The sequence below is a fragment of the Cygnus atratus genome, chromosome 14, assembly GCF_013377495.2.
Source record: "Cygnus atratus isolate AKBS03 ecotype Queensland, Australia chromosome 14, CAtr_DNAZoo_HiC_assembly, whole genome shotgun sequence".
Taxonomy (NCBI): domain Eukaryota; kingdom Metazoa; phylum Chordata; class Aves; order Anseriformes; family Anatidae; genus Cygnus; species Cygnus atratus.
Window position 1 is genome coordinate 3,823,287 of NC_066375.1, and position 24,084 is coordinate 3,847,370.

The following is a 24,084-nucleotide window of genomic DNA, read 5'->3' on the forward strand; positions in this document are numbered from 1 at the left end:
GAAGGCTGGGGTTAAGCAATACCTTGCAGAGTTCTAAATCTCCCCTTTTTCTCAGGAAGACCTGAAATCTCTGTTTCTTGTCTTTGGGGCTGGAGTCATGAGCCTCTGCAGGTAAGGCTTTGTGATTCATCTCCGTAATGGAGGCAGCAGCCAGGCGCTTCCCAGGGAGAGGAAACCCGACACTGGGGAAGGGTTTGTGTATTTTATCCAAGAAGCGTTAATGCTGTTTACACTAGTCGGATTTATTTACTGCAGGGGGGAAAATATCTTTGTAAATAGAAAGTGTTTATTATTGCTAAAGACCTTCTGTTTGGCTCAGCGGCTGCTCCCTGGATACATTTCAATTCCCGTCCCTCGCCGAGCAGCTGCCCTTCCTGCAGCCTGCAAATCCTCACAAGCCTCCGCAGAAGTCAGTCCCTGAGAGCAAGTGGCCACAAAGGACTCCTTCTGCCTTCCAGGAAGATTTCAGGAGAAAAGAGCCCTTAAAGTTTGGTGTCGGTCCAGCCGGAGCGAGTTCACTAGAAACACGGTTGGGATGCTGCGGTGCATCAGGCTGGGCAAAGATGGGAGCGAGGTGCCCTTGACAGACCGGAGGTTTCCCAAGCGAGCTGTTACAATGCCTGGGGCTGGCTCCCAGGGCGCTGTCACGCTGGCCACAGTGGGCTGGTACCTCTGAGTGTCTGTGGCCCTTCAGAGCGAGGGGTTCCCATGTGGCTCGCTGCTGAATTCACCCTGGGGCTTAACAAGCAACCTGCCCAAGGCGGGGCCTGTTGATGGCAGCCTTGCTGCTCCTGCTGTGGTTTAAGGGAAACCAGAAACCCCTCACCAAGTGTGAGCCCTGACAGCGCTGGAAGGACCCAGGGGAGGGGGCTGCAATGCCTGCAGGTATTTGAGAAGGTGCCAGGCAAGGCGGCATGGGGTGGCTGCCAAAGATGCTTGTGGGGCGGGCAAGAAAGCTCCCCGGGGGCTGGGATCAGATGGGACCCCCGGAGCGCATCAGGGACATGAGTTAGGGGAGGCGGGGAGAGAAAAATGCCCAGGAGGAGAAGAAAGAGAGATTGTGGGTGAAATGCTGTGCTGGAAGCGAGGATGAGGGGTGCCCCTGGCCCCTTTCTGCTCTGGGGGATGGATGGATTGGGGGATAGATGGATGGGGGGATGGATGGACGGGGGGATGGGTGGGTGGATGGGTAGGTGGGTGGGTGGGTGGATGGGGGGATGGATGGGTGGGTGGATGGACGGATGGATGGATGGGGGGATGGATGGATGGGTGGATGGATGGATGGATGGATGGGGGATGGACAGATGGGTTGGATGGATGGATGGATGGGGGGATGGATGGACGGATGGATGGATGGGGGGATGGATGGATGGATGGATGGATGGATGGATGGATGGGGGGATGGATGGGGGGATGGATGGGGGGATGGATGGATGGATGGATGGACGGGGGGATGGACGGGTGGGTGAATGGATGGGTGAGTGAGTGGGTGTGTGGGTGGATGAATGGATGGGTGGGTGGACGGACGCCCTCCCCGGGGGCGTCTCCCTCTCCCTCTCCCCTCCTCCCCTCCCCTTCTCCCCTCCCCTCCCGCAAGGCCGGGCCGCCCGGCGGCTCCTCTCCCCCCGCGGGGCCGCTCCGCTCCCCGCCCCGCGCCGCCGCCGCATTTAACGGGAGGCGCGGGCGCCGCCGGCCCGTCCCGAGCCATCCCGACCCGTCCCGTCCCGTCCCATCCCGGTCCGTCCCGGCCCATCCCGGCCATGGCACGCCTGCCGCTGCTGCTGGCGCTGGGGCTGGGGCTGGGGCTGGGGCTGGGGCTGGCCGCCAAGTCCCCGTACCAGCAGGTCCTGCAGCACAGCCGCCTCCGCGGCCGCCAGCACGGGTAAGCGGCCGCTGCGCGCCCCCGGGGCGAGAAAGGGAGAGGGGAGGGGGAAAAAAAATAAAACACCCCCCAAACCTTCTTTTTTTTTTTTTTTCTCCTGGGGTCTCGGCTCGGGTTCCTTCGCTGCGCTCTGCCCGGGGGCTTCCCACCCCCGGGGGCTTTTCCTTCTTTCCCCTTTCTTCCTTTCCTTCAGGATGCTTCATGCTCCAGTGGTCGTTTTCGACCCCTCTTTATCAGTTTATCCCCGTGAAGGGGATAAAAAAATCATCAGATTTTCACTTAAGCGTTTCGTGGAAGGAGTTCCCCTTTTCAAGAGTTTACAGAAAAAGAAAGAAACTTGGTTCAGTGGCAGACGGGTGTCTTTATGGAGTAAGCACCAGCTTGGTCTTTAACTGTAAGTCCTGAAAGTTTTCCTGAGCAAACTAATCCCTTACTTAATCATACACCTTCTGAGATAAGGAACACCCCAAAAATGCAGGTAGACATCTCTGGATGTCTCTATGTTAGGGGCTGTGTGGTTTGACTCTTTTTATTGATAGGTGGAGAGCTGGCCAGCTGTTAGTGGCTGCCCCCCCTGCTTTTATAGCGCATGGGGAATAGGCAGAGTGAACGATGACAGACGCTTCAGCTGGCTTTTGTCTCCGGCGGTGCTGACATTGATTGAGCTGCAGCTTCCATTTAAATGGGCTGCTGAGGGCAGGGTCACGAATCGCGTTGTAAAAAACCAGGCTGAAATATTGCAATTTGATATGTTACCTGGTGGGGCTCCAGGTCAGCCCTTTTCAAGAAGGGGAGCACTGTTTGGGTATCTCACCGGACGGAGAACCTTACAGGCAAATTCTGAGCAGACGCCTCTTGGTAAAATCTCAGTACCGAAGGGGTTGCAGGGATTTACACACAAATACAGTGCTGCTATCCATCTGTACATGATCTGAAACAAAGTAAATATCCCGTTCTGCCGATATCCCTGGTGTAAATCAGTGCAGCTGTGTCTGAGGAGCAGCCTGTTGGTCCCTGTGCCACCACGGGAGGCATGGGGTGGGATGTGAACTCACTCCCTGCCGGTGCCTGAGAGCTGCAGGAGGCACGAAGTGTTGGTATGGCAGGGTTACAGATGAGAAGTTCTGCCGAGATGAACCCGGCAGAGCTGACAGCAGCGCTTGGCTCGCTGGTTGCTTTCCGATGGGGAGAGCAATTCATCCCGAGCGAGTTTTTAAACTAAATTCTGAACGCTGATTAATGATGTGTCCAAGGGACACGGCAACAGAAAAGCAGCCCAAAAGCTCTGGGATGTGAGGCGTGTTGTTTCGCTTGCAGGAAGGAGCTCCGGAGGGATGTGCGACCAGGAGTGCCACCCTTTCTGCTCTGAGCATCCCCCCGCACCATCAATGCTCCCATTGAGCTGGGAACGAGTTGGGTGGCAGGGCTTGGCTCTGCAGCAAAACTCATACAGCTTAATTATTTTTAAGTGAATCAGCTCAGGTGCTGGGCGGGCGAGATGAGAAGCATGTGGGGAGGAGTATGAACATCTGAAGATGAAAATCTGGGTGTGTGGGTGCAGTCACGGCAGGGAGCTGCTGCGGGACTTGGGGGGTCATACGGGGGTCCTGCTCTTTGGTGCCCCTTCCCAAGGGCTGCCCCTGCCCCGGCAGCTCCCAGCTGCTGCCTGCCAAGGGGAAGGCTTCAGATGCAGGCGAACAATGGGCGGTTTTATCCGCGAGTCAGCTGGGAACGGCATGGCAGAGGTGATGAACTCCAACGAGGAGCGGGGAGAGTGTTGACAAATTCATTTTAAGCCAGACTGGGCAAAGCACCAGAACAGGCACGGCGGGGAGCCGCTACTACAGCCTGCCTGTGGGAATCATTGATAACGCGGCCCTCGGGGGGATTGCTCCGCATGGGGTTAAAACGGGGCAGTTTTTCCCAATAAGTCAGCGAGCAGCCCGGCGGCGCCGGGTCCCGGGCAGGGAGGAGGGGGCAAAGCAGGGGGTTTGGGGCTGCCCAGGAGTTTTCTTGGCAGGCTGCTCCCAGGGATATGGGGGAAGTGATCAAACAAGTCCTTCAGTAGCCAGGCTTGTCAAGACGAATATTAGAGGGATTGTCCACTGCCGTCAGCCAGACGCTGAAATCGAGGCAAGATTTGGAATTTCAGTGTAATTGGAACCACATTTAGGCGCGCCGGGGCCGGAGGAGCCGAGGTGGGCTGAGTCACTGAGCACAGACGTGTCTCTCAGCCGGGATTTGGCGTGGAAGTTGCTGAGCCGGTGCCAGCTTGCACCAGCTGAAAGTTTGGCTTTGTGATTTCTACCTTTTCTCAGTAGATTCTTTCTCCTTGTCCCTCACCTTATGTATAGAAAGGGAGTTAAATGCTTTCATGCAGCAGCAACCTACCCTTACTGGGTAAGGCAGTAACAAGGGATGCAGCGAGCCTAATTCCCCGAGGTCCCACGGGTCCCCACTTTGTCCCTTGTGGCAGTGCCAGGGCCTGGCAGGGCCAAATCCTGCCACCGCAGGGCCCTGCTGCAGTCACATCAGCAAAAGCTTGCTGAAGGCAAGCCAAGCTCCTGCTGAGGCTGATGCTGGATTTAACCAACATAGAGGAGACCCTCATATTAATTCACACGAAGGATGGGCAGGGTGACCTGTTTGAGAGAGCTGGGTTTGGGATGCTGGTGCGAAGCAAACACGCCTGCAGGAGGACTTGGTGGTGGGCTGCAGAGCCTGCTTTTGGCAGCTGGGGCAGGTGAGTGGCAGTGTCCCAGCCAAATGGGGACAAATGTCCGTCTGCTTCCTGAAGGAGGTCAGTGAGACCTCCACAGCAGCAGCTCCGTGCCACATCCAGAGTTGTGCCTTGGAAGGTGCAGAGCAGAGCGCTTCCAAAGTGATGATTTGTGTATTTTACTCAATTATTTATTTTCTCCTTATCATTCTGGCAGCCAACTCTGCTCATACTTTCTGTGCCGCTGCTGCAATGACGGCATGGTTTTGGTGCTGGGAAGCCAGGGGCAGTTGGGCTGAGCAGTGTTTTGGGGCATTTGCTGCACCTCTGTTTGAAGCCCAGGTCTATAAAATCACATCTCAAGTCCCCTGCCTTGCCCACACCCGTGGCCAGAGCTGCTGGCACACAAACCATGGAGGCTGGCAACTGGAGACGGTGAGCTGGGAATGGTGTGCTGGCCAAAAATGCGAGTCAGTTCCTGTCTGACCACAGCTTTGCTCCCCATGACACCACTTCTTCGACAGCTGGAAGGCTGCTGCCAGGTTCCAGTGGGACAAGTCACACGGGTGGTGCTGAGCATGGGCTTCCCTGGTGGGTTAGCAGCGATCGGTGCCTCTCAGGCTGAGGTCTTACAGCCACCACGCGTAGTGCATCGAAGCCGTGGAGGGCAGTGCCGCTTGCTCGTCTTCCCCTTCAGTAGCTCACGTCTGTGTCCAGCATAGGCTGAGTCTGTCAGGCAGCAAAAGTGTCCATCTTGGTTTTGGCGTTGATAAATATGTCCTTTTTTAGGACCTAAACAATAAAATAATGGGTTGGGGGGGAAATATTTGAAATATTGCAGAAATTTATTGGGTTTCACTCAGGACTCCAAATTAGAAGTTGGTGTTCACCATAGAAATCCCGACTGAACTGCTATCTTTAACTCAATTCCTTTATATTCTGGGGAGGAGTGGAACATGGAGAGAAGCCAAGCTTTGCATTCAGTGAAGGAAGATATATCCTTGCAGAGTGGAGAGAGGTAGAGAGGTCTCTTTCACTGCTTCCTTCACTCTGAGACCTGGAAAGTCAGCTCGCAGCTCCGAGTTCCCTTCGTCACACCCACGGTGGGGCTTTCCAGGCTCTCAGACCCTCCTCTGCTCTGTCCCTCCCTGCAGCCCCAACGTCTGCGCGGTGCAGAAGCTGATCGGCACGAACAGGAAATACTTCACGAACTGCAAGCAGTGGTACCAGAGGAAGATCTGCGGGAAGTCAACGTAAGTACTCGGGAGCCCCCCAGGGTCGCCCCAAGACCCAAGCGGAGGCGGCTGCTGGGTGGGGAAAACGAACGGTGCAACAGACACTGGGTGAACTTATGTATTGTGTGTGCTAAGGGTTGCTTTAGCCTTTCACTACCAAAGAAAAATTGTGTCTTGTTTTTTTTTTCCAAATGACAAACATGATTCTGAAACACTTCGATGTTAAGAATGGAAAATACCGTGTAAATTCAAACCCTGGTGATTTATTCTAATTGCATTTCTATATGTACTTGTATAGCTCTCGATGCTGTGATGAAGTGGGTTCCAGATGGTTTCTAGCACTTAGCTGTGCCTCTCTCACTGCTAGGCCCAATGCTGCCTCGCTGGAAAAAAAATAAAAGAAAAAAAGAAAAAAAGGCAACCCAGAGCTGATGGTTATTGGAGAAAACACAAAATTCACCTACACGTGTTTTCTTTGGAAGAGGAAAGAGAAATAAGGGGAAAGAAGTGTCAGTTTTAGCCAGCACTCTGATGACTCCACCAGGAAAGTTAATTACACTTACAGGCCAATTCCACATCTAAGATCGCAAACAAAAATATTCAAGTAGCTGTCGCGTAACGTAGCCGTGCGGGCAGCCCCGGGACATTCCTCTGAGCGATGCAGTCAGCAGATAATCACGTGCCTGACTCCCTGCCAGGCTGTAGAGCAGCACGGGGGAAGCTTTCTCCTTGGTGTAGGCCAACCAGGGCTCTCGGGGACATTTGCTGGCCCTGGCCTGAGCATGCACACGGCGTTAGCCACTGCTGCCGGCCCCGGCCCCATGGCTCTCAGATAGCTTTGGGGACTCCACACAAGTCGCAGGAGGTGGTGGCACCCCGGCCACGCACCATCCCTCCTCAGACAGCAAAAGCTGCAAGGAAAGTCCAGGAGATTTCTTCTAGGCCAAAATCACAGACTGCAAGAAACCGCTGATCTAGGACGCACAGCAGAAATCAGCCGGTGTGCGTCTGGTGTGGTCCAATGTAAATTGTAATTGGATCTATAGGAACATGCTGTTCTTTAGTGAGGATTAAATAAGCCATGTTTGTGAAGTAAACAGCAGATCTTTAGCTGTGGTGAGCTGGGCTGCTTTTATTTTGGTTGCCTTTGTTGGTTTAGCTGTGCTTGCTGGCTATCAGATTTAGTTTCGTGGGTTTTGGGTTGGTGTTGTGAGGAGGGAGGTAAAATTGGCCCTGTGCGTGGCCTTTCATTGTTCTACCCATGTGTTCATCTCAAATAAGACAGTTCTGTAATTCAGGAGGATGCGTTGCAGGATGTGTTGGGCAGGTTTCCCATAAGTCCAATTTTCTTTGTAAAAAAGAGAGAGAGGCAATATTGTGAAAAGAAACAAACACTCTCCTCCAAACCCTAATTCTATAAAACCATAAAATCTGGTAAGACTTAACATGGATGATTAGAGTTCAGACTCTCATCTTGGTTGAATAGTGGCTTTTTTTAACATAAAATGGACCAGATTATGGCATGGCCATGTGGTATCATTGTTGCCCCTTCAGATAGCAGAGCTGCATGGTAGGCCTCCCAGCAAAATGTGACTCTGCTGTGGACGTGGGGTGGCTTTGCTGCTCCACCCCAGGATTGTTTCAGCTCGGAAGCAGATCAGAAACTAAGCGTCAAGCAACCCATGTCTGCAGCTGTATTTGGCAGAGGCAAACTCAGCTGCTTATCTCCAGAAGGAGCCGGAAGGCCTGGCATCTGGCTGTACCTCTGGATTTCGTCGGGGGAGTTGGGGTGATCTCTTCCAACCTCTCTTGCTCTGCTTTTCCCCAAATGTCTTCTCCAGTGACGCACTGCTGAGAATGAAGCATACACACCGTTAACCTGTGTGTTAACCTATGAGATAATGTTCCCATTGCACGTGGGACTTGCTCACCATTCTTCACTTCGCATCATCTCAACAATGGGTTTTACTGTCTTTTCCTCTTTTCCTAGTCACTTTGGAGCCTGTGCCTTACTTTGCCCTTTCGCAGTGCTTGTGCAGAACAAAGGACACGTGCCTTGACTCAGATTTTCCGGAGGACCCCGGGACACAGCTCTGATTACAGGCGTTTGCTGGTGATGGCTCCCACTGGACGTGGTGCTCCCGGCGTCTGGAAGCAATCAGGAGCCGGTCGGGATGTTAGGCGTTATGCTGCAGCAATCAGATTCCTACAGCGGTGTCGGGGGCCTGGTGCTGCTCCATCCTTGGTGCCTGGGCTCCCAGGAGAGTGCATGGGCATAGTCCATGGTGCTCAGCATGAACCCCAAAACTGGCCCTCTGCGTGGTGCTGGGAGAGCCTCTGAGAGCACCGCATGCCTTTAAATCCCAGAAAGAGTCAGGGTTTGGCACGTTTGGCAGCATACCTGGGGGCAGAAGCCCTCTCCCGAAGCTGTGTCCTTGGGTCCTCCCTTTGGTGGCTGGATCCACTCCTGCAGCCCTGCAGGGGACGCTGTGCCCATCTCCCACCAGAGCTGGAACACCTGTGGATAAGCATGGTCTTTTCTCTCCTCTTCCTAAAGGCTTTTTCCACCTCTGAGAGGAGCAGTCCTGGGTTGGGAGATGCTTTTCCCATCTCACCTACTTCACTTTTGACCAGTTATCCTCTTTATTTGCTTAAAGGGCCAGTGGTGCCACAGGTTGGAAGTGAGTTGCAGATGCAAATACCTGCCTCTAGGAAGACAGCTGTGACTGCTTTGATTTTTGATTTCTTTTCTTGCTCTGAGCTGTGTTTCAAACAGGTAGCAGGGAGAGAGGTCAGTGAGAGAACAGGTATTGCAGAGAAGCAAAGTGAGCTCCCGCAGAGCTGGCTGGGAGAAAAGAAACTCAGCTTTGAGAGAGAAGGGCAGAAAAGTTGCTGCAAGCCAACAGCAGTAAGTCATAGGATGCTCCTAGGACAATTGCATCCTGTGCCCAGAGACATGCAGTGACACGAGAGGCTTGGATGTGCTTGGCCTTTGGTCCTGTCCCCATGTGCACGACCCTTCAGTGCCTGCACCAGGCTCACTCTCGGGGCTCCTGGGGTGCAGAGAAGCTGTGTCCAGAAAGAAATCCAGAAAGAAGTCAGCTATGGCCATAAACATGAGACCTGGTGCTGAGGCTCTGCACGCTGGCATCTTTGGGTCCATCAGGATGGAGTGCGCTGCTGGAACTGGATGTGCGCGATGGAAAATTCAACTCATGGATCAGAAGGGGACTCCCACCTCTTTATCTGCTTTTCTTTTTCCACTGTTTTTCTTCTCTTTGCTAAAGTATTGGCTCATGCGGTTAGGGAGAAATTAGATAGAGGATTTATGTACATTTTATCATTGCATTACTTTCTGATGAAGTGAGATAAGGCAGTTGGCAAGAAGTCCGACACTGCTTTGATTTTAATGAGCACTGAAACAAGATTGTTTTGGTAATTAGGTAATTTTCCACTGTTGGTTATTCCAAGGCCAAAGAAATAGTTTATTTAGGGTATATTCTCATAGTTGCGCCTGTGCTTTTTATATTTTTCTGTCTCCCTTATGCTCTGGACTCATTCTTCTAGAAGAGGGGTTTGCAGTTGATTGCCTCCCGCACGCGCTCTTTTTGTGTAGTGAACAAGGCAACAATCTCCTCCTTTTTCTCTTATTTTTTTTTTCTTTGAGCAACAACTAGTAGCAGTAAGTTGCCCCTTACTACTTTCTTTTTCTTTTCCTCTTAACATTTTTTTTGTCTGATTTACTTTCCTCTATTCAGGAAAAAATATGAGCCCTGGCACTCTTTTTGCAAAAACAAAACATATGGGACTTATTACAGGATATTATTACAAATGGATCTTTATTCACTAATACATGCCTTAGCTAGTTTTTATTACCTTGAAAAATGCACTTAAATTTTAATTTCAGGCCCTAAGAATGCAGCGGTCGTGAGACAATGACTAATAAAAGGCAGGGAGCTTGCTTCTGCACCAGGACACGGGGACGTTTAGCAGTACAGTGTTTCTAAGCACTTGGCTTGGCTTTTGTGCTGAATCTGCTGCGTGGTTAGGGAGCTTTTAGGGCTTTATCCCCTCACTGTTTCCCCGTGCCATTAAGAGCAGCCCCCCGGCTGATGCTCTGATCCTAAGCACGCAGCTCCTCTGGTGCTGCCTGCCTGGCGGTGTAGGGGAGCGCAGGTGGGGCGACGTCTCCATACGGGGCTGTGCTGTGGGGCATCCTTTGCCCTCTGACCCCTCTCCTGGTGCAGCCAAAGCCCGTGGACAGCAGGGCCAGGTTAGCCACCTCTGGCATGGGAAAGCCCCTCTCTGCTGGGCCTCACGGAGGAGCACGCGTCAAAGGAGCAGCCGTGCTCCCTTATGGAGGTGTAGGGTACCAAGTCCTGAAAATGAGGTGGAACAGCCTTCAGCCACGGCCATGCTGCTCCTTGGGGGCTGGATATCTTGTGTGTTCTTGTGCTTTCATCAAGGCACAGCCACAGGAGAGCAAGTGGCTGAAGCTGAAGATGGTTTCGTGATCCCTGAGACTGGCTCCTTGTAGGCGCAAACATTTGCCTGAGCGCCTCCGTGTTCACCTGGTCCTTTTTTTTTTCTTTTAATTAAAAATTAAAAAATCACAGTTGAGATCATACAGGACAAGATGGGAAGAAGGAACAGGGAGGTGAGGGTGGGAATGGCATACGTGGTGCAGGGAGCTAGGCGGTGCTGGTAGGTCAGCTTCAGAGACTGGGGCCTGTACCGACCCCATAACTGGCCTTGGTGCTTCTTGCCACTGGCTTCCCGGTGGGGTGGTGCCGGAGATGCTCCCCGACCCCCAAAAAATAATAAAAAATCCGGCGGTGTGGTCCCTGCATCCCGTCCCGCTGCCCTCACCCTGCTGCTGGAGTAGCATCAGCCCTGAGCCCGCGCTACAGCCCGCGTGTGCCCCGTCCTGCCCCTCCTCACGGCTCATTAATCTCCGATCGATCTATAAATACGCCTTTTAAAGCCCACGTCAGCACTCGGGAATTATTTATGCTGAACTCTGCAATGATTTCTTTTTAATCAGCTCGTCGTCTTTGATTACAGGTCTGAACCGAGGGAACTGTCTAGACTGGATTTAATTTCTAGGGTGAAAAAAAGAAAAATTGGAGGTCGGGGAGGGAAGTGGTGGGGGGAGAAAGTGTGTGTTTCTAATGAACACGAGCCGGGGGCTGGGGAAAGTGGAGCAGCAGGGTGTTAAGATCTCCAGTAGTCAAAGGAAGGGATTGCTTTAGGCAAGCTCTTTCCCACATGGAATATATAATGTCTAGACAATCAGTCTGGGTTTGCTTTGTAATTCTCTTAGGAAACCGTGACACAGAATTTATTTGCTTCTGTCACAGAAAAGCAGGTATTTGTTTCGCTTACTGGCTCTTAATTACCCTGAAGAATTCCCTCTTAAACCCCAGGCATTTCCACTGTTTGTTAACAGTGTTAAAATGATGACAAATATCTGAAGTTTGAGGATTTTCCTTTCTCTCTGAGTGAGTACGCTGAGGCTCAGCACTACAGCACCGGGCTTGTCTCGAATCCAGCCAGGAGCACAGAGGAAAGGCTTGTCTCTGGGAGGAACACCTAGTGCCTCGCTGTCCCTGCCCATCTACCAGATTGCCTCGCTCCTTTCACACCAAGCATAAAAGCAATAAGAGAAAGAAACCCTTGTGAAAATTAAGCAGGCAACTTCTGGGTTGATTTTTATTTTTTTTTTCCCTGTTTGTATGGAAACATGTTCCCTTTAAAGGGCAGCTTTGAGAATCAGACGACTTTCATTTCCCACTGAGCTGCGGACAATGGGTGCAGCATTCAGGCAGCTCGTGCTTCTTTAGCATCTGACACCCTTGGGGCTCCCTGTGTCCCCAGGAGGGGGACCCCTGCCCCCTGGTAGCAAAGCCAGGGGTGCAGCATCACCCCCTGGGATGCCCACCTAGGCACAGGCATCCCAGCGAAGTTCTCCTTGCAGGGCTTATTCCAGGTCCTGGGGCCAGGGCATCCAAGACCAGAGGTGCCCCTTTGCCTCCAGGCCTGTCGTGCCAACTTTGCTCTAAATAAGTAAATATTTTCTGGTGGCAGACAAGAATGGGGTGAAACACAGGGGGATGCTCGGCGGATTTGTAGGGCAGCCGTACTGGAGCTGCAGTGCGCTGCCCAAACCATGATAGGTTGTAACACTGGGAGAACCCCAAATCCTCCCGAGGAAGAGGCTGAACTCGATGACTTGGACTCCCCCTGAAGCTAAGTAAATAAATAATTCAGATATGTTGGATATTTTGGTCTCTGCCTTGCCTGTCTCTGTGCTGTGTAGAGGTCCTGATTCAAGCTTGTGCTGCGCTCACTGCCTTGCTCAGGTCATCTGCTGGGACCGTGGCATCGGTCTCCAGCCACTGTTTGTACAGGGACTGACAAAGTTGCTGGGCAAGTGTGGTTTTGAAAATAAATTGTCTGTTTTTGTTCTGTGGGGAGGTTGGCAACACGCAGCCCTGGAGGCGATAAAAACTGTGGTTTGCCTTTTGTTCAAGTGTATGTTTCTAAGGAAGACGCTGCTTCGGAAACCTCACCACACAGGGACGAACGCAGACAGGACTGTAGCTAACAGAGAAAAAGCAGTGAGGAGCTATCAGTTAATCTGCCGTATCCATCTCTTGTTCCAGAGTAATCAGCTACGAATGCTGTCCTGGATATGAAAAAGTTCCTGGAGAGAAAGGCTGCCCAGCTGGTAAAGACATTTGACATTTTTTACACTTCTTAAAATTATACCTCGGCCCACTGAAGGGAAATATTAGAAAATTGCTCAAAGTGGATTTGATTTTTGCAATTTGTGCACAAGCTTGCTTTGAACGAGTCAAAAACGGACTCAGCAGAGCACCAGCTCAGCTCCAAAGCATGCAGAAAGTCCCAGACAACGTAAAAACCTCAGATATAATTAAAGTCAATCAAGCACAGGAGGGCTGTGGGGAATTACCGAGTCCAACAAGTAATAGAGCTGTGTTGGAAACGCAATGCAAGGTAGCGATAAAGCAGCAGACTGTTCTGCCAGTCTCTGCTCATTTCTGTTTTGGCAAGGGTGAGTTGAGCAAAATTTCATTTAATAGCAAATACAGCTCAGCTGCTGGCGGGCTGGGAGCGGGTTTGGTGGCTCTGCTGAAGCAAGGCTCCTGCTCCTGCTGTCCCAGCGCTTCCTGTCCCTGAGCTGGGTGCTGGCACTCAGCCACAGGGCTGCAGTGAGCAGCGGCGTGTATCGGGCCAGGTACACAGAGTTAGAGTCTGCTTTTCCCCCATTTACATCTGTATACATGCAGTGTGACTCCAGCAAAGCCCGCTGACTAGATCTTGGATCACACCGCTATGACTGAGGTCGGCGCTGTCAGCAGTGCAGAGCAGGATGAGTGGTGTGTCGGGAACATAACCTTCTCTTCTTTCAGCGCTGCCACTTTCAAACATCTACGAAACCCTGGGAGTTGTTGGCTCTGCCACCACGCAGCTCTACTCCGACCGGTCTAACCTACGGCCAGAAATCGAAGGACCTGGAAGTTTTACGATTTTTGCCCCAAGTAATGAGGCCTGGGCTTCCTTGTCTGCTGTAAGATATAAATCCTCTTCGTTCCCCTCTTCCTCTGGCTTTCTCTAGTGGAGATCCAGCTCTGCAGGGGTCTGACTCCAGCCCCAGCTGGCAGAACAGACACGGTCCTGATGCAGGGAGGGCTGCAAGTTTCCGAGATGGGGATCGCTGTCCCGGTCTATCAGCCCCAGAGCCTGATTTCTGAACGAGCCCAGCACTGGAGAGAGGTGTGGGTGCTCCCCAGTGGGTGGACGTAGAAGTCACCTCATTCAGTTTTCCCTGTTTCTTAATGTCAGGGATTGCAATAAGACCACAGCAAGAGATTTTCCATCCCTTTCATTATTTTTCTGGCTGGCCCCTACTTCACCACTCCAGTTGTTCTTACTAACTGGTACAAGTACCCAGTCCCAACTGGAGCCTCTGAAAACCCGCAGCCTCCTTGCATCAGTGAGTTCCCCTGCTCTGCTACATCTACATCTCCTTAACATCGGGTTCAGCTTTCTCACTCTGTGTCTTGTGAAATTCCCACTTCTGAAATTGCCACCGCTGTCCTCTGATGCACCAAATGGAGCATCCCCGTGAATGCAGTGACCCCACACTGGAGCTTGCTGCCCTTGCCCATCTGTCTGCCAAGGCCAGGGCTGCCAGAGCTGCTCGCTGCTGCTTGAAGGCCAAAGATGCAGCTTTATGGAAGTCAGAGCTGCACTGGTGGCATGAGGTTGAGCACCTCACCTAACACACAGGGACCTTTGATGCAGCCAAACCTCTGTACTCTCCCCACCAACAGGCTCAGCACAAAAAATGAATTTTGCTGATTTTCAGGAAACGCTGGACTCCTTGGTCAGTAATGTCAACATCGAGTTGCTCAACGCCCTCCGCTACCACATGGTGAACAAAAGGGTCCTCACGGATGACCTGAAGCATGGGACAACGCTTAACTCCATGTACCAGAACCTGCCTATCCAGATTCACCACTATCCCAACGGGGTAAGATGTTTGCATCAAACCTACCCACCAGGGGCTTCCTTTTCTGCTGCCTTGCACCTCTGCACTGTCCGTGGACCTCCAGGACTATGTCATGGTTAGGCTGAAAACTCCTGATTCAGGATAGATGGTCAGAAGGAGCTTGAAAAGAGTATTTATAAGAGGCTAGTTTCATAGATGCTGTTGGAGGGAAGTTGCCCGTGTTGCTGTACAACACTGTGACTGGGGAAGTGCTTGATGCTGCATATTTTCTTAGGGTAGACAAAACCACTGATTACTTTCAAAGCTCTTTAAACATGATACCACTCAAATGGTTTTTGATAGGGCATTCTCATTCTTTATGTTTTTTTTTTTTTTTAAACCACATTTTGGCTCCTGCTGCTTCAATATTATAGCGCTCACTGCATTTGAAATAGACAAGCAGCAGTGGCTGCTCTACCTTCTTGTTTCAGTGCACATAATGTCCCCTGCATCTTTCCCTTTGCAGATTGTGACTGTGAACTGTGCCAGGCTTTTGAAAGCTGACCACCACGCCACCAACGGGGTGGTTCACGTCATTGACAAAGTCATCTCCACCACCACAAACAGCATTCAGCACATTGTCGAGACTGAGGAAAGCCTGGAAACGCTTCGGGTGAGTCTAACCCACGTGTGCTCCAGGGATCCCTAAAGATATTCACTCATCCCATTCCCAGTGAAGCTTGTCAGTGCCTAAGTGCCGTGACTAAAGCTGCTGATAAAATCCTTGTACCAATATAGCTTGTTTTACTTTAGGAAGAGATGTTTTTGGTATCAGTGCAAGCAGGGTTTTGTGAGAATAACTGTCACCCTGCTACTGTTGTCAGTAAAAAGATGTAGACGGAGTCTGGCTCCTCGCTGTTGTATCAGAAACTTGGCCTTAGGAGATGTTAACTCTTCCGATTTGATGAGTATCAACTTGTTTGCTTTGGTATTTGCCAAGTTAAGGAAAAAAAGTAGAAAGCAGAGGGGTTCTGCAGTAGGGTCTGGTCTGAATTATTCACTGGAACTACCATGACCCTTTCCAGGCATACCAGGGTATTCAAACTGGCTCCGAGGCTGGCCAAAAAAAGGCTCTTGTACTCAGATTTCTGGAGCACAAGAGAACCACAGGGCCAGGCCAAATTTATAAAGGGACCAAAGTGCTGAAAGAAGCTATTCAGGATTTTTGTAAGCGCTCTGAAATTCTAAAAGCTGTAATAAATCTGGCTCTCAGTGACTGCCTGGACAAAGCTGCTGACCTTTGCATTCTGGCTGGACGTGTTTTACCCTCTCTCCTCATTTCTCTGAAGGCTGCTGTGGCTGCTTCTGACCTCAACAGCTTGCTGGAAAGCGAAGGGCAGTACACGCTTCTGGCTCCAACCAACGAAGCCTTTGAGAAGATCCCACGAGAGACCCTGAACAGGATTCTGGGGGACCCTGAAGCCCTGAGGGGTAAGCGCCTCTTTGCCAAGGCCAGTGAAAGACTGAAGAGAGCTCTGCACTTCTTTTGAATTCCTTTTTGAATAGATCTGAGCTGCTCCTTGACACGATCTGACGACAGCTGCAGTAAACATGCTTGGCGGCTTCTATCTTTTAAAACTGGACAGCCCAGAGCTCTTGGGATAAAGGCGTGTAGACGTGGCACAGGGTGGTACCAGATTTGGAGCAGGGAGCCGGAGCAGTCCCTTTTCTTTAGCATTCCTGTATGTGATGCTGATTTCTATTCACCTAAAGACAGAAGAGAACTTACCAGCGTAGCTTCCCCTAACAAATGAATCAAACGACCACACAAAACCGAAGTTGACAAGTGTATAAAAATTATTCTTTTGGAACACTTCATTTCACAGGCTGCTGAATTAAAGCCAGCACAATCTGAAATGACTGCACACCCCTTAGAGTAGAGCCCTGAGCAATGCCATCCAGGGGGCCCTCCCCTTTGAAGAGGGCCCCTAAATCTTCATTAACTCTATGTCTGACTTTTCCAGCTCACTAAGGCACTTGCTTCTCTTGCAGACCTGCTGAACCACCACATCCTGAAGTCAGCCATGTGTGCTGAGGCCATCATCGCTGGCCTCACGATGGAGACGCTGGAAGGGACCACCTTGGATGTGGGCTGCAGTGGGGAAGAGCTGACCCTCAATGGGAAGCCCATCATTGCCAACAAGGACATCCTGGCTACTAATGGCGTTGTACATTTTGTTAATGAGCTGCTGATCCCTGACTCAGGTACTGGAGGCTTTTTGCATCTCTTTGTGTTGCCTTTCTTTTGTCTATTATTCTTTTTGACAAAAAAATAATGGATTTAGAGGACATATGTATTTTGTAGGAATGGATGAATTGCCTTTAATGCAAGGTTACTATGCATTACTTTATTTTTTTATTTTATTTTATTTTTTTCAGCTAAGACCCTGTTTGAGTTGGCCCAAGAATCTGAAGTTTCTGAGTCCATGAACCTTTTCAGACAAGCAGGGCTCAGTTCTCATCTAACTGGCAATGAGCGAGTGACCCTCCTTGCTCCAGTGAACGATGTATTCAAAGGTAAACTGGGGAGTAAATCCCTCTCTCCTATCAGTGTGGGCCACAGACCTGCTTCAGACAGTTTCTCTTTGGCTGAGTTTCGGTGTGCAAACATGCAAACTCTCCCTTAAATGCCTCAGCTACAGACAGGGGCATGTAGCTTCAAAATCAAAACCTGGTGTGGGAAATAATCTGCGTTTGGATGTTTTTAGTGTCTCCGGTCATTTTAAGTGAATCACTGCTTGTTTCCACACTTTTTTTTTGCTGCAGATAAACCTGTCTCTGTTGACAGCAACATGAAGAACTTGCTTCTGAACCACATTGTTAAAGATCAGCTCTCCTCTAAATACCTTTACCATGGGCAGAAACTGCAGACGCTGGGTGACAAGGAGCTGAGAGTTTTTGTGTACCGCAACGTAAGTGCCTGCAGCTGGCAGTGCTCTGGGTGGGATCTCCAGCGTGTGGGGAGCCCCGGTCTGGGGGGGGGTCTGGCCTCGGCCTCTTAAAACCAGTTGAATTTCTTAAAATTGGTCAGTTTAACCACTGCCTCTAAATGACCACTTCATTGTGAGCAGGACCTGGGGATTAAGCTGTTTTTTGTTATCCCTTACCATAAGTAACAAGTATTCTGCAGGCTGAACATCTTGTATTGGTACAGTTAACATGAAAAAAGTATAACAGCATTATGAAATGTGTAAATATCTCTCTTTCAAAGTACATACTAATCAGGTTGTTTTTCTGTGATTGTGTTTGCAGAACCTATGTATTGAAAATGCCTGCATTGCTGCCCATGACAAGAGAGGAAGGTTTGGGACCCTGTTCAGTGTGGACAAAATGCTGACCCCACCAACTGGCTCTGTGATGGATGTTCTCAAGGCAGACCATCGCTTCAGGTGACCTTTCTGCTCTTCCTAGGTGCCAGCTAGGAGCAGAAGAGCTGCTGTTCTGCTTTCTATTTGTTATTCTATTTATTACGGATTGTAGTCATGACTACATATAATTTATTTTTTTTTTTTTACATGGAAAGAGTACCCAAAACCATGGTCTCATTCTTAAATTATAGGGAGTGAGATTTCAGTAACCTTTTATTGAAGTGTGAGCCAAGAGTGTGTGGTCCCCTTGTGAGCACATTTAAAAGCCAGCTCTGAAGCCATCTCTGCCATCAGTAGTGCTGTGGCCAAGCCTCTGTGTCTCCTCACTAGCCACTTTGTCCCCAGGGATTCAGGATCCCCAGCTGGCTCTGCCATTTCTCACATGTTCTGGCTGGACCTCACGGGATGGTTTCCTACCTGATCAACATTCGGGTTAATTGATTTTTCAGGATTTTGCAATTGTAACTTCACAACTCTCTTGAACACAAGAGGTTATTGCTCAAAAACCAACAAATGTAGTTTGTGGTGAAGCCACTAACGTTGTACGTTTGCTTGCCTTGCAGTACGTTGGTGGCTGCTATCCAGTCTGCAGGTCTAACGGAGAACCTGAACAGGCCAGGTACCTACACGGTGTTTGCTCCAACAAATGAAGCTTTCCGAGCCATGCCACAAGGGGAACTGAACAAACTAATGGGTGAGCATTTTTAGAGCATTCAGGTGAACAGCTGCTGTGTATTATTGGCATGATACCGGAGGAATGGCTCAGTTTGTCTGCCGTATTCTTTGAGTCTGTCTTCTGGTTGCATGGACATCCTACAAAACGGATTAGGATAAGCCCTAGCCAGCATAAAGCTGAGGATGCACAGAAAGGAGTGGCACTGAACTCTCACAAAAACTGTGGGCATGGGTTTATACTTCCCTTGTGCTTGTGTGTGCTACGAAATGTTTGGAGTGTGTGCTATGAAATTCCAGTCAGGGATGAGAGAAGTGAAAATGGATGTCGGTAACATAGGATCAGGGTATCTAAAATAAGTTTTGCAAACAGAAAACATGGCCCGCATTCAGACTCAAGCTACACTGTATGGAATTTCAGTAGTAAAAGGATGGAGCTCTTGTTCCATCTATTTGTACACGGACAAAGAAGGAAGTCCAACCTGATCCTGAGAAGACAACAAATATTCCGGTCTAGCATAAACAGAGACCAATATCCTGAAAAGCACAGACATGTAGGCCAGTTGTGGAAAAAAAAGCATGAGAATGTTTAATAACCCTCTTCGGGATAAGCTGCAGGATTTTTTTTTGTTTTCTTCGTGTTGGAAAATGGCTGTGGTTGGAAACAATGCCAGGTATTTGAGTGTAATGTCTTCTCGTCATTAAAGCCCAACCAAACATTGACGTCATAATTTGTGGAGCATCTGCCCATGGTGGCTGGTTATCCTTTTAAGTGCATGAACAAGGAATTGGTAATATCAGCCTGCACACCCAGCCTAGTGATTAATGTATAAATATTTCAGGGCTGTTCTGTAGCTATTATAAACGGCTGCAGGAATGAAGTATCCCAGATGTGGGCACTTCAGATGTTCTTGTTTTTTCACGCAAATATTTAGTTTACGCTTCTGATGAAGAAGTGAATCATGCTGGTGAAGATACGCAGTGTGAGCTGTGGCCACGATAGAAAAATGGTAATGGAAAAAAAGCTCACAGTGTGTTCAGATAGGGGCAGCAAAACAAGAAGTCCACCTTGCTTGTAGCTTCTCTGGTTTCTTATGTGAAGGCCAGTTTTTACACTAGCTCTTCTCTATCACCCGTCTCTGGGTTTTGCTCTGGGTTTTAGTCACAGCCTCTAAAGGAGAACATGGAGCGGGGCTGCTGGCCCGTGCTGTGCACATCACTGCCTCTTCTGGAAAACAGGTGGTGAAGGGCAAGCCTCTTGTCTTCCTGAGATCTCGTTCAAAGCACAGCTAGAAGAGCAGAGAGAGACTCAGTGAGGCGGGGATCAGGCCGGCAGTCTATAAACCATCAGTGACATCTCTCCTGCCTCTTCCCCTTCCTACCCAGGAATCATGCCATGTAAAGTGTCATTGGTGTTGGTGAAAATAGCGATGTTTGCAAGTGTAGGGTGCTCTATTTCACATAAGTTTTTTGTTTCTTTTTTTTTCTTCTTTTTTTTTTCTTCAAACTTCCTTGGGAAGTGAAAGCAGCAACAGAAGAAAGTTAATATAATGCACAGTAAGAAAAAGAATAGACTGCAGAATAACCAAGAGATAGAGATTTCACGTGTAGGGCAGGGTTGATGTGTGCCAAGGTGGGACACTGGGACAACATCCTTCCTGGACTCACTGGGATCCTGACCTGTACAGGCAGGAACAGCCCCCATGTCCTAACCAGCTCCAACTGAGGTGCTTCTGATCGGTCTTTTTAATTTTACATTGATTCCTTGCCCTTTTAGGAAATTATGGTATTTCCACGTAATGTCATTCCAGCACATGCAATACGGGAAGCAAGCTCTGATGTGGTTTCACAAACGTACATGTTTTTTTCCCCCCAGGTAATGCCAAGGAGCTTGGCAACATCCTCCGGTTCCACATGGCCGATGAGATCCTGGTGAGCGGCGCGGTCAGCGCGCTCGTGAGGCTGAAGTCCATGCAGGGAGACAAACTGGAAGTCAGCGCCGTGAGTCACTGCCTCTGTTATGTGTTTAGATGTCCGTGTCGGGGAGCAAAGAATGTCAGTGCTCATGTGGGTGCTATGGGAACCTCTCCTAAACGCGCGTACGGCCCCATCGGCAGTGTTTTCAGGGTTGTAGTGGAGAGACTCTTGCCATGTATTCAATTCAGCGAGTTGGCAGCCTTGAAATGTGGTTTTCTTCAGCTTTCTCCCCAGAAGACCAATTGCAAATGATTTCCAGGAGCTGTTATAAATTTATCTCTGAGTCATGGGGAAAAAAACATAAATAAATTAGACGCATAGCTTGTTCAGCTAACACGTCTTTTTTAGTGTAATGAAAATGATCTCTGCATGGGCTCCCCTAGCACAGCAGGATTTATTTAGATGCACAATTTTATCTCAGAAATTCTGCACTACATTAAGAGAATGCAGGATCCCCTGCTGAGGAAAAAAATATATATTTCAGAGAATAAATAACTCATGGCCTGCTCTTTGCACAAGGAAGAAAAAGCAGGACAAAAATGGAAAGGCTGGTGCTTCAAAATGCATCGAGCTGGCTAGCTTCTGTGCCAGGCTCCTGCCACGTCCAGCCCCGAGCTGCTCACTCCTGCCACAATCTCTGTAGCAATCCCTGCCTGTGCAAGCAGCAGCACTGGGATGCTGATGGAAGGGCTCTGCCACGGCAGCACAGCACTCCCACCCAGCCCACGTAGGAAGTCTGTGCTCCAAAACCTGCTGGCTGCTCGGGGACTGACTGCTCCAGCTATCATTTGGTGTTATGCCCTTCTCAACTGGCAAGAGAGATGAAAAGATGAAAATGCCTACAGCCAGCCAGCAATGAATGAATGCAAAGTGAGGGTGTGAGGGTTTTCTTTTTTTAGACAAAATTGGAAAGCACCGATGACAAAAGTTTCTCATTTTCTCTTTTTTTTTTTCTTTTTTTTTTTCTTTCTTCTCCTGAACAGAAAAACCACATAATACACGTCAACAAGGAGCCTGTTGCAGAGAGCGATATCATGGCCACGAACGGTGTGATTCACGCCGTCAACTCCGTCTTGCAGCCTCAGGGTAGGTCATGGTTGGGATGCTCAGAGCTGCACCACCAGGGCAGAGCTGGCAGCACAAACCCCTCTCGTTTAATGTGGGCAACAGCAAGGAACTGAGCAGAGGGGACAGGAAGGGCCGTGGGCTGCAGCTGGCTCATGTTTGGAGCTGTGGCCTCACCTTGGTCCCAACTTGCATCATCTCCGTCCTTGCTTGGGGAGGGGGAGGTGACATGTGGCAGTTCCTTCAGTTTATTGAGGAGGATTAATCTGTTATGGGGTTTTCAGCACGTGCTCTGAAATGCTGGAAGGAAGCATCCTGTGTGCTTTGAATGCCATCTGTATATCTGCGCACCTAGTAATTTCAGTGCTGTCTATGTCCCACCTTTAGCTTCAAGGCCGCAAGAAAGAGGTGACGAGCCTGCAGATCCCGCGTTAGAAATCTTCAAACAGGCATCTGCATTATCTAAGGTAAAAACCAAAAACAAAGCAAAAAACCTGTCACTGTAGAACTACAGAAATTACATTTTGCTAATAGTGATTTGAAGATAACATCACATTCAGGTTTTGACCTCCAAAGAGAGTAAGCAGATGTGTTTCATGGACCTATCAATCCTCTCTTGCGATTAAATTATATAAGAAATAATGCTTTTTGCAACATGAAGCCTACAATTTGCAGCACACTGTAGATGCAGCCTTGGCTCATTACTGTATGTGTCAACCTCCATAATGCCTATGGCATGGAAGGGCCATTCATCCATCAGCACTTCTGACAGTGTCGGGATGAGAACTAGTAAGCAGCGAATATGACTCCCTGAATGTCCGAAACAGAAGGCTTTCTTCTATTAAAGCCATCCTGTGTAACCGCAGGTCAGACAGATGCCACTGGGGAGGCAGCTCGGCGCTGCTCCTTGACTCTAGCCCAACACCTTCCAGGATAGTTTTTGGAGATTAAGGATGAACACATTGCCATGTAAAGTCATCTTATAGCTGCCGGAGATTTATTGTATTTATTCAAACTTTATATTTTCATTCCATGTAGGTGTCTCAAAGGAATCCTCGACTAGGTAAGGCTTGTTTCTAATTTCTGTTGCATGTCCTGTCCCTTAAAGAAAAGTTTATTCTGTTGTCTTGCGGCAAGCAAGATGCAGCATAGCCGGGCAGGGATGGTGTCTGTGTGTCTGTCCAACCCACCTCATTCTTCTCCTTCGCAGCTCCCGTCTACTCCAGGCTACTAGCAAAGATGAAGGAGAACTCGGGCGGGTTCTGAGCTGCAGCCAGCGCCTCCATCCAACCCGCCCTGCTGAACGCTACAGGGAAAAAACCAAATATCACCCTTAAATTTATTGTTGTTTCCAGTGAAATGGATAGGAAAAACTAAAAGCCATATATATATGTATATATTTTAAGACCGTTTTTATTTGTTTTTGACCTTAAAGTTCCCCCACTGAGGATAGGTTTTTGTTTGTTTTTGTTCGTTTTGTTTTTACAAAGTAGTTGTTAATTTGCAGTTTTTGACATACCCAGTTTGGGGCTTGATACCTACGATGTACAAGGGCAGGGGCTCAATTCAGCGCTGCCCAGAGCTCGCCTTGGGGCCACCTCACTCGGGGACACCAGAAGAGGATGAATTAAAGCCCCTCTTCCAGGTTCCCATCTCTGGGAATCCAGGCTCCCAAAGTGGGAAGCCAGGTGTGAGCTCACTGAAAACCCTCCTCCAAACCAGGGCCAGAAATGGGAAATTTTGGCCAGAATGACTTGTGTGTGATCAGCTTTCTGGGCAAATGCGTCACTCAGGACCGACTGAATGTCTGGTGGTTGCTTTGGAGGAAGTAAATTCGTTGAATTCACTAACGGTATCCAAGCAATACATATATACATACGAAACAAACATTGTTTTCCTTCTTCCCCTGTGTTTTAAAAGTCTTCCACACAATTATGAATTGAAGGCTTTTAACAAAAGCCTCTCTATTGACATTGAGGAAACTGCATAATTATAAGCTATGGTTTGAAACATTCTTTTTCTTGTTTTTTTTTTTCTTGGTTTTTTTATTTCTTTTTTTTTTTTGGTGGGTTGTTTATAGTCTATGGGTTTTAACTGTGCTGCCTTTTATTCACAAAGGAAGATTGAAATGCGAGTTCTCCCTGGCAGAAGCCTTCCAGTAAATGGTTCATTTGTAATAAGGGTTGTTTTTTTTAATAAAAAAATTAAAAATAAAATCAAAAATATAAATATGAGAAGTGCTGGTAATGCTTGGTTTTGTTTGTTCATTTGTGTGTAGTTGTTTGATGGTGCAGTTTGACCACCTGAGGAGGGGGAGTGGCGTGAGGCACATCAGTATTTACAGACCTAACAGTGAACATCCCTCTTCTCTCATCCCGGGCTCATATAATATTTTGGGTTAAAAAAAAAAAAAAAAAAGAGAAAAAAAAAAAAAAGAGAGAATAAAGGTATCAAGTGCAGAATTAAAAAAAAAATAAAAATAAAAATCCAGATTCTTTTGGCCACCCTGGCTGAGAAACATGCCTTTTCTTCCCTTAAAAGCCCAAATTGAAATGCCATCAGCATAATTCAAATGTGTGAAAAATAAC

General features: G+C 49.0%; 1 protein-coding gene across 1 annotated transcript; it reads left to right on the forward strand.

Moving 5' to 3' along the window:
• The first annotated feature begins 1,590 nt into the window (after positions 1–1,590).
• TGFBI (transforming growth factor beta induced) lies at positions 1,591–23,733 on the forward strand. The gene is made up of 17 exons (XM_035560823.1): positions 1,591–1,882; positions 5,756–5,854; positions 12,502–12,566; positions 13,273–13,430; positions 14,232–14,396; positions 14,881–15,027; positions 15,704–15,845; positions 16,407–16,619; positions 16,794–16,931; positions 17,181–17,326; positions 17,667–17,803; positions 18,346–18,476; positions 20,331–20,455; positions 21,415–21,517; positions 21,884–21,963; positions 22,535–22,559; positions 22,707–23,733. Exons 1-17 carry the CDS (start codon positions 1,761–1,763, stop codon positions 22,760–22,762), a joined length of 2,052 nt encoding a protein of 683 aa, XP_035416716.1. The 5' UTR covers positions 1,591–1,760; the 3' UTR covers positions 22,763–23,733.
• Positions 23,734–24,084: the final 351 nt, after the last annotated feature.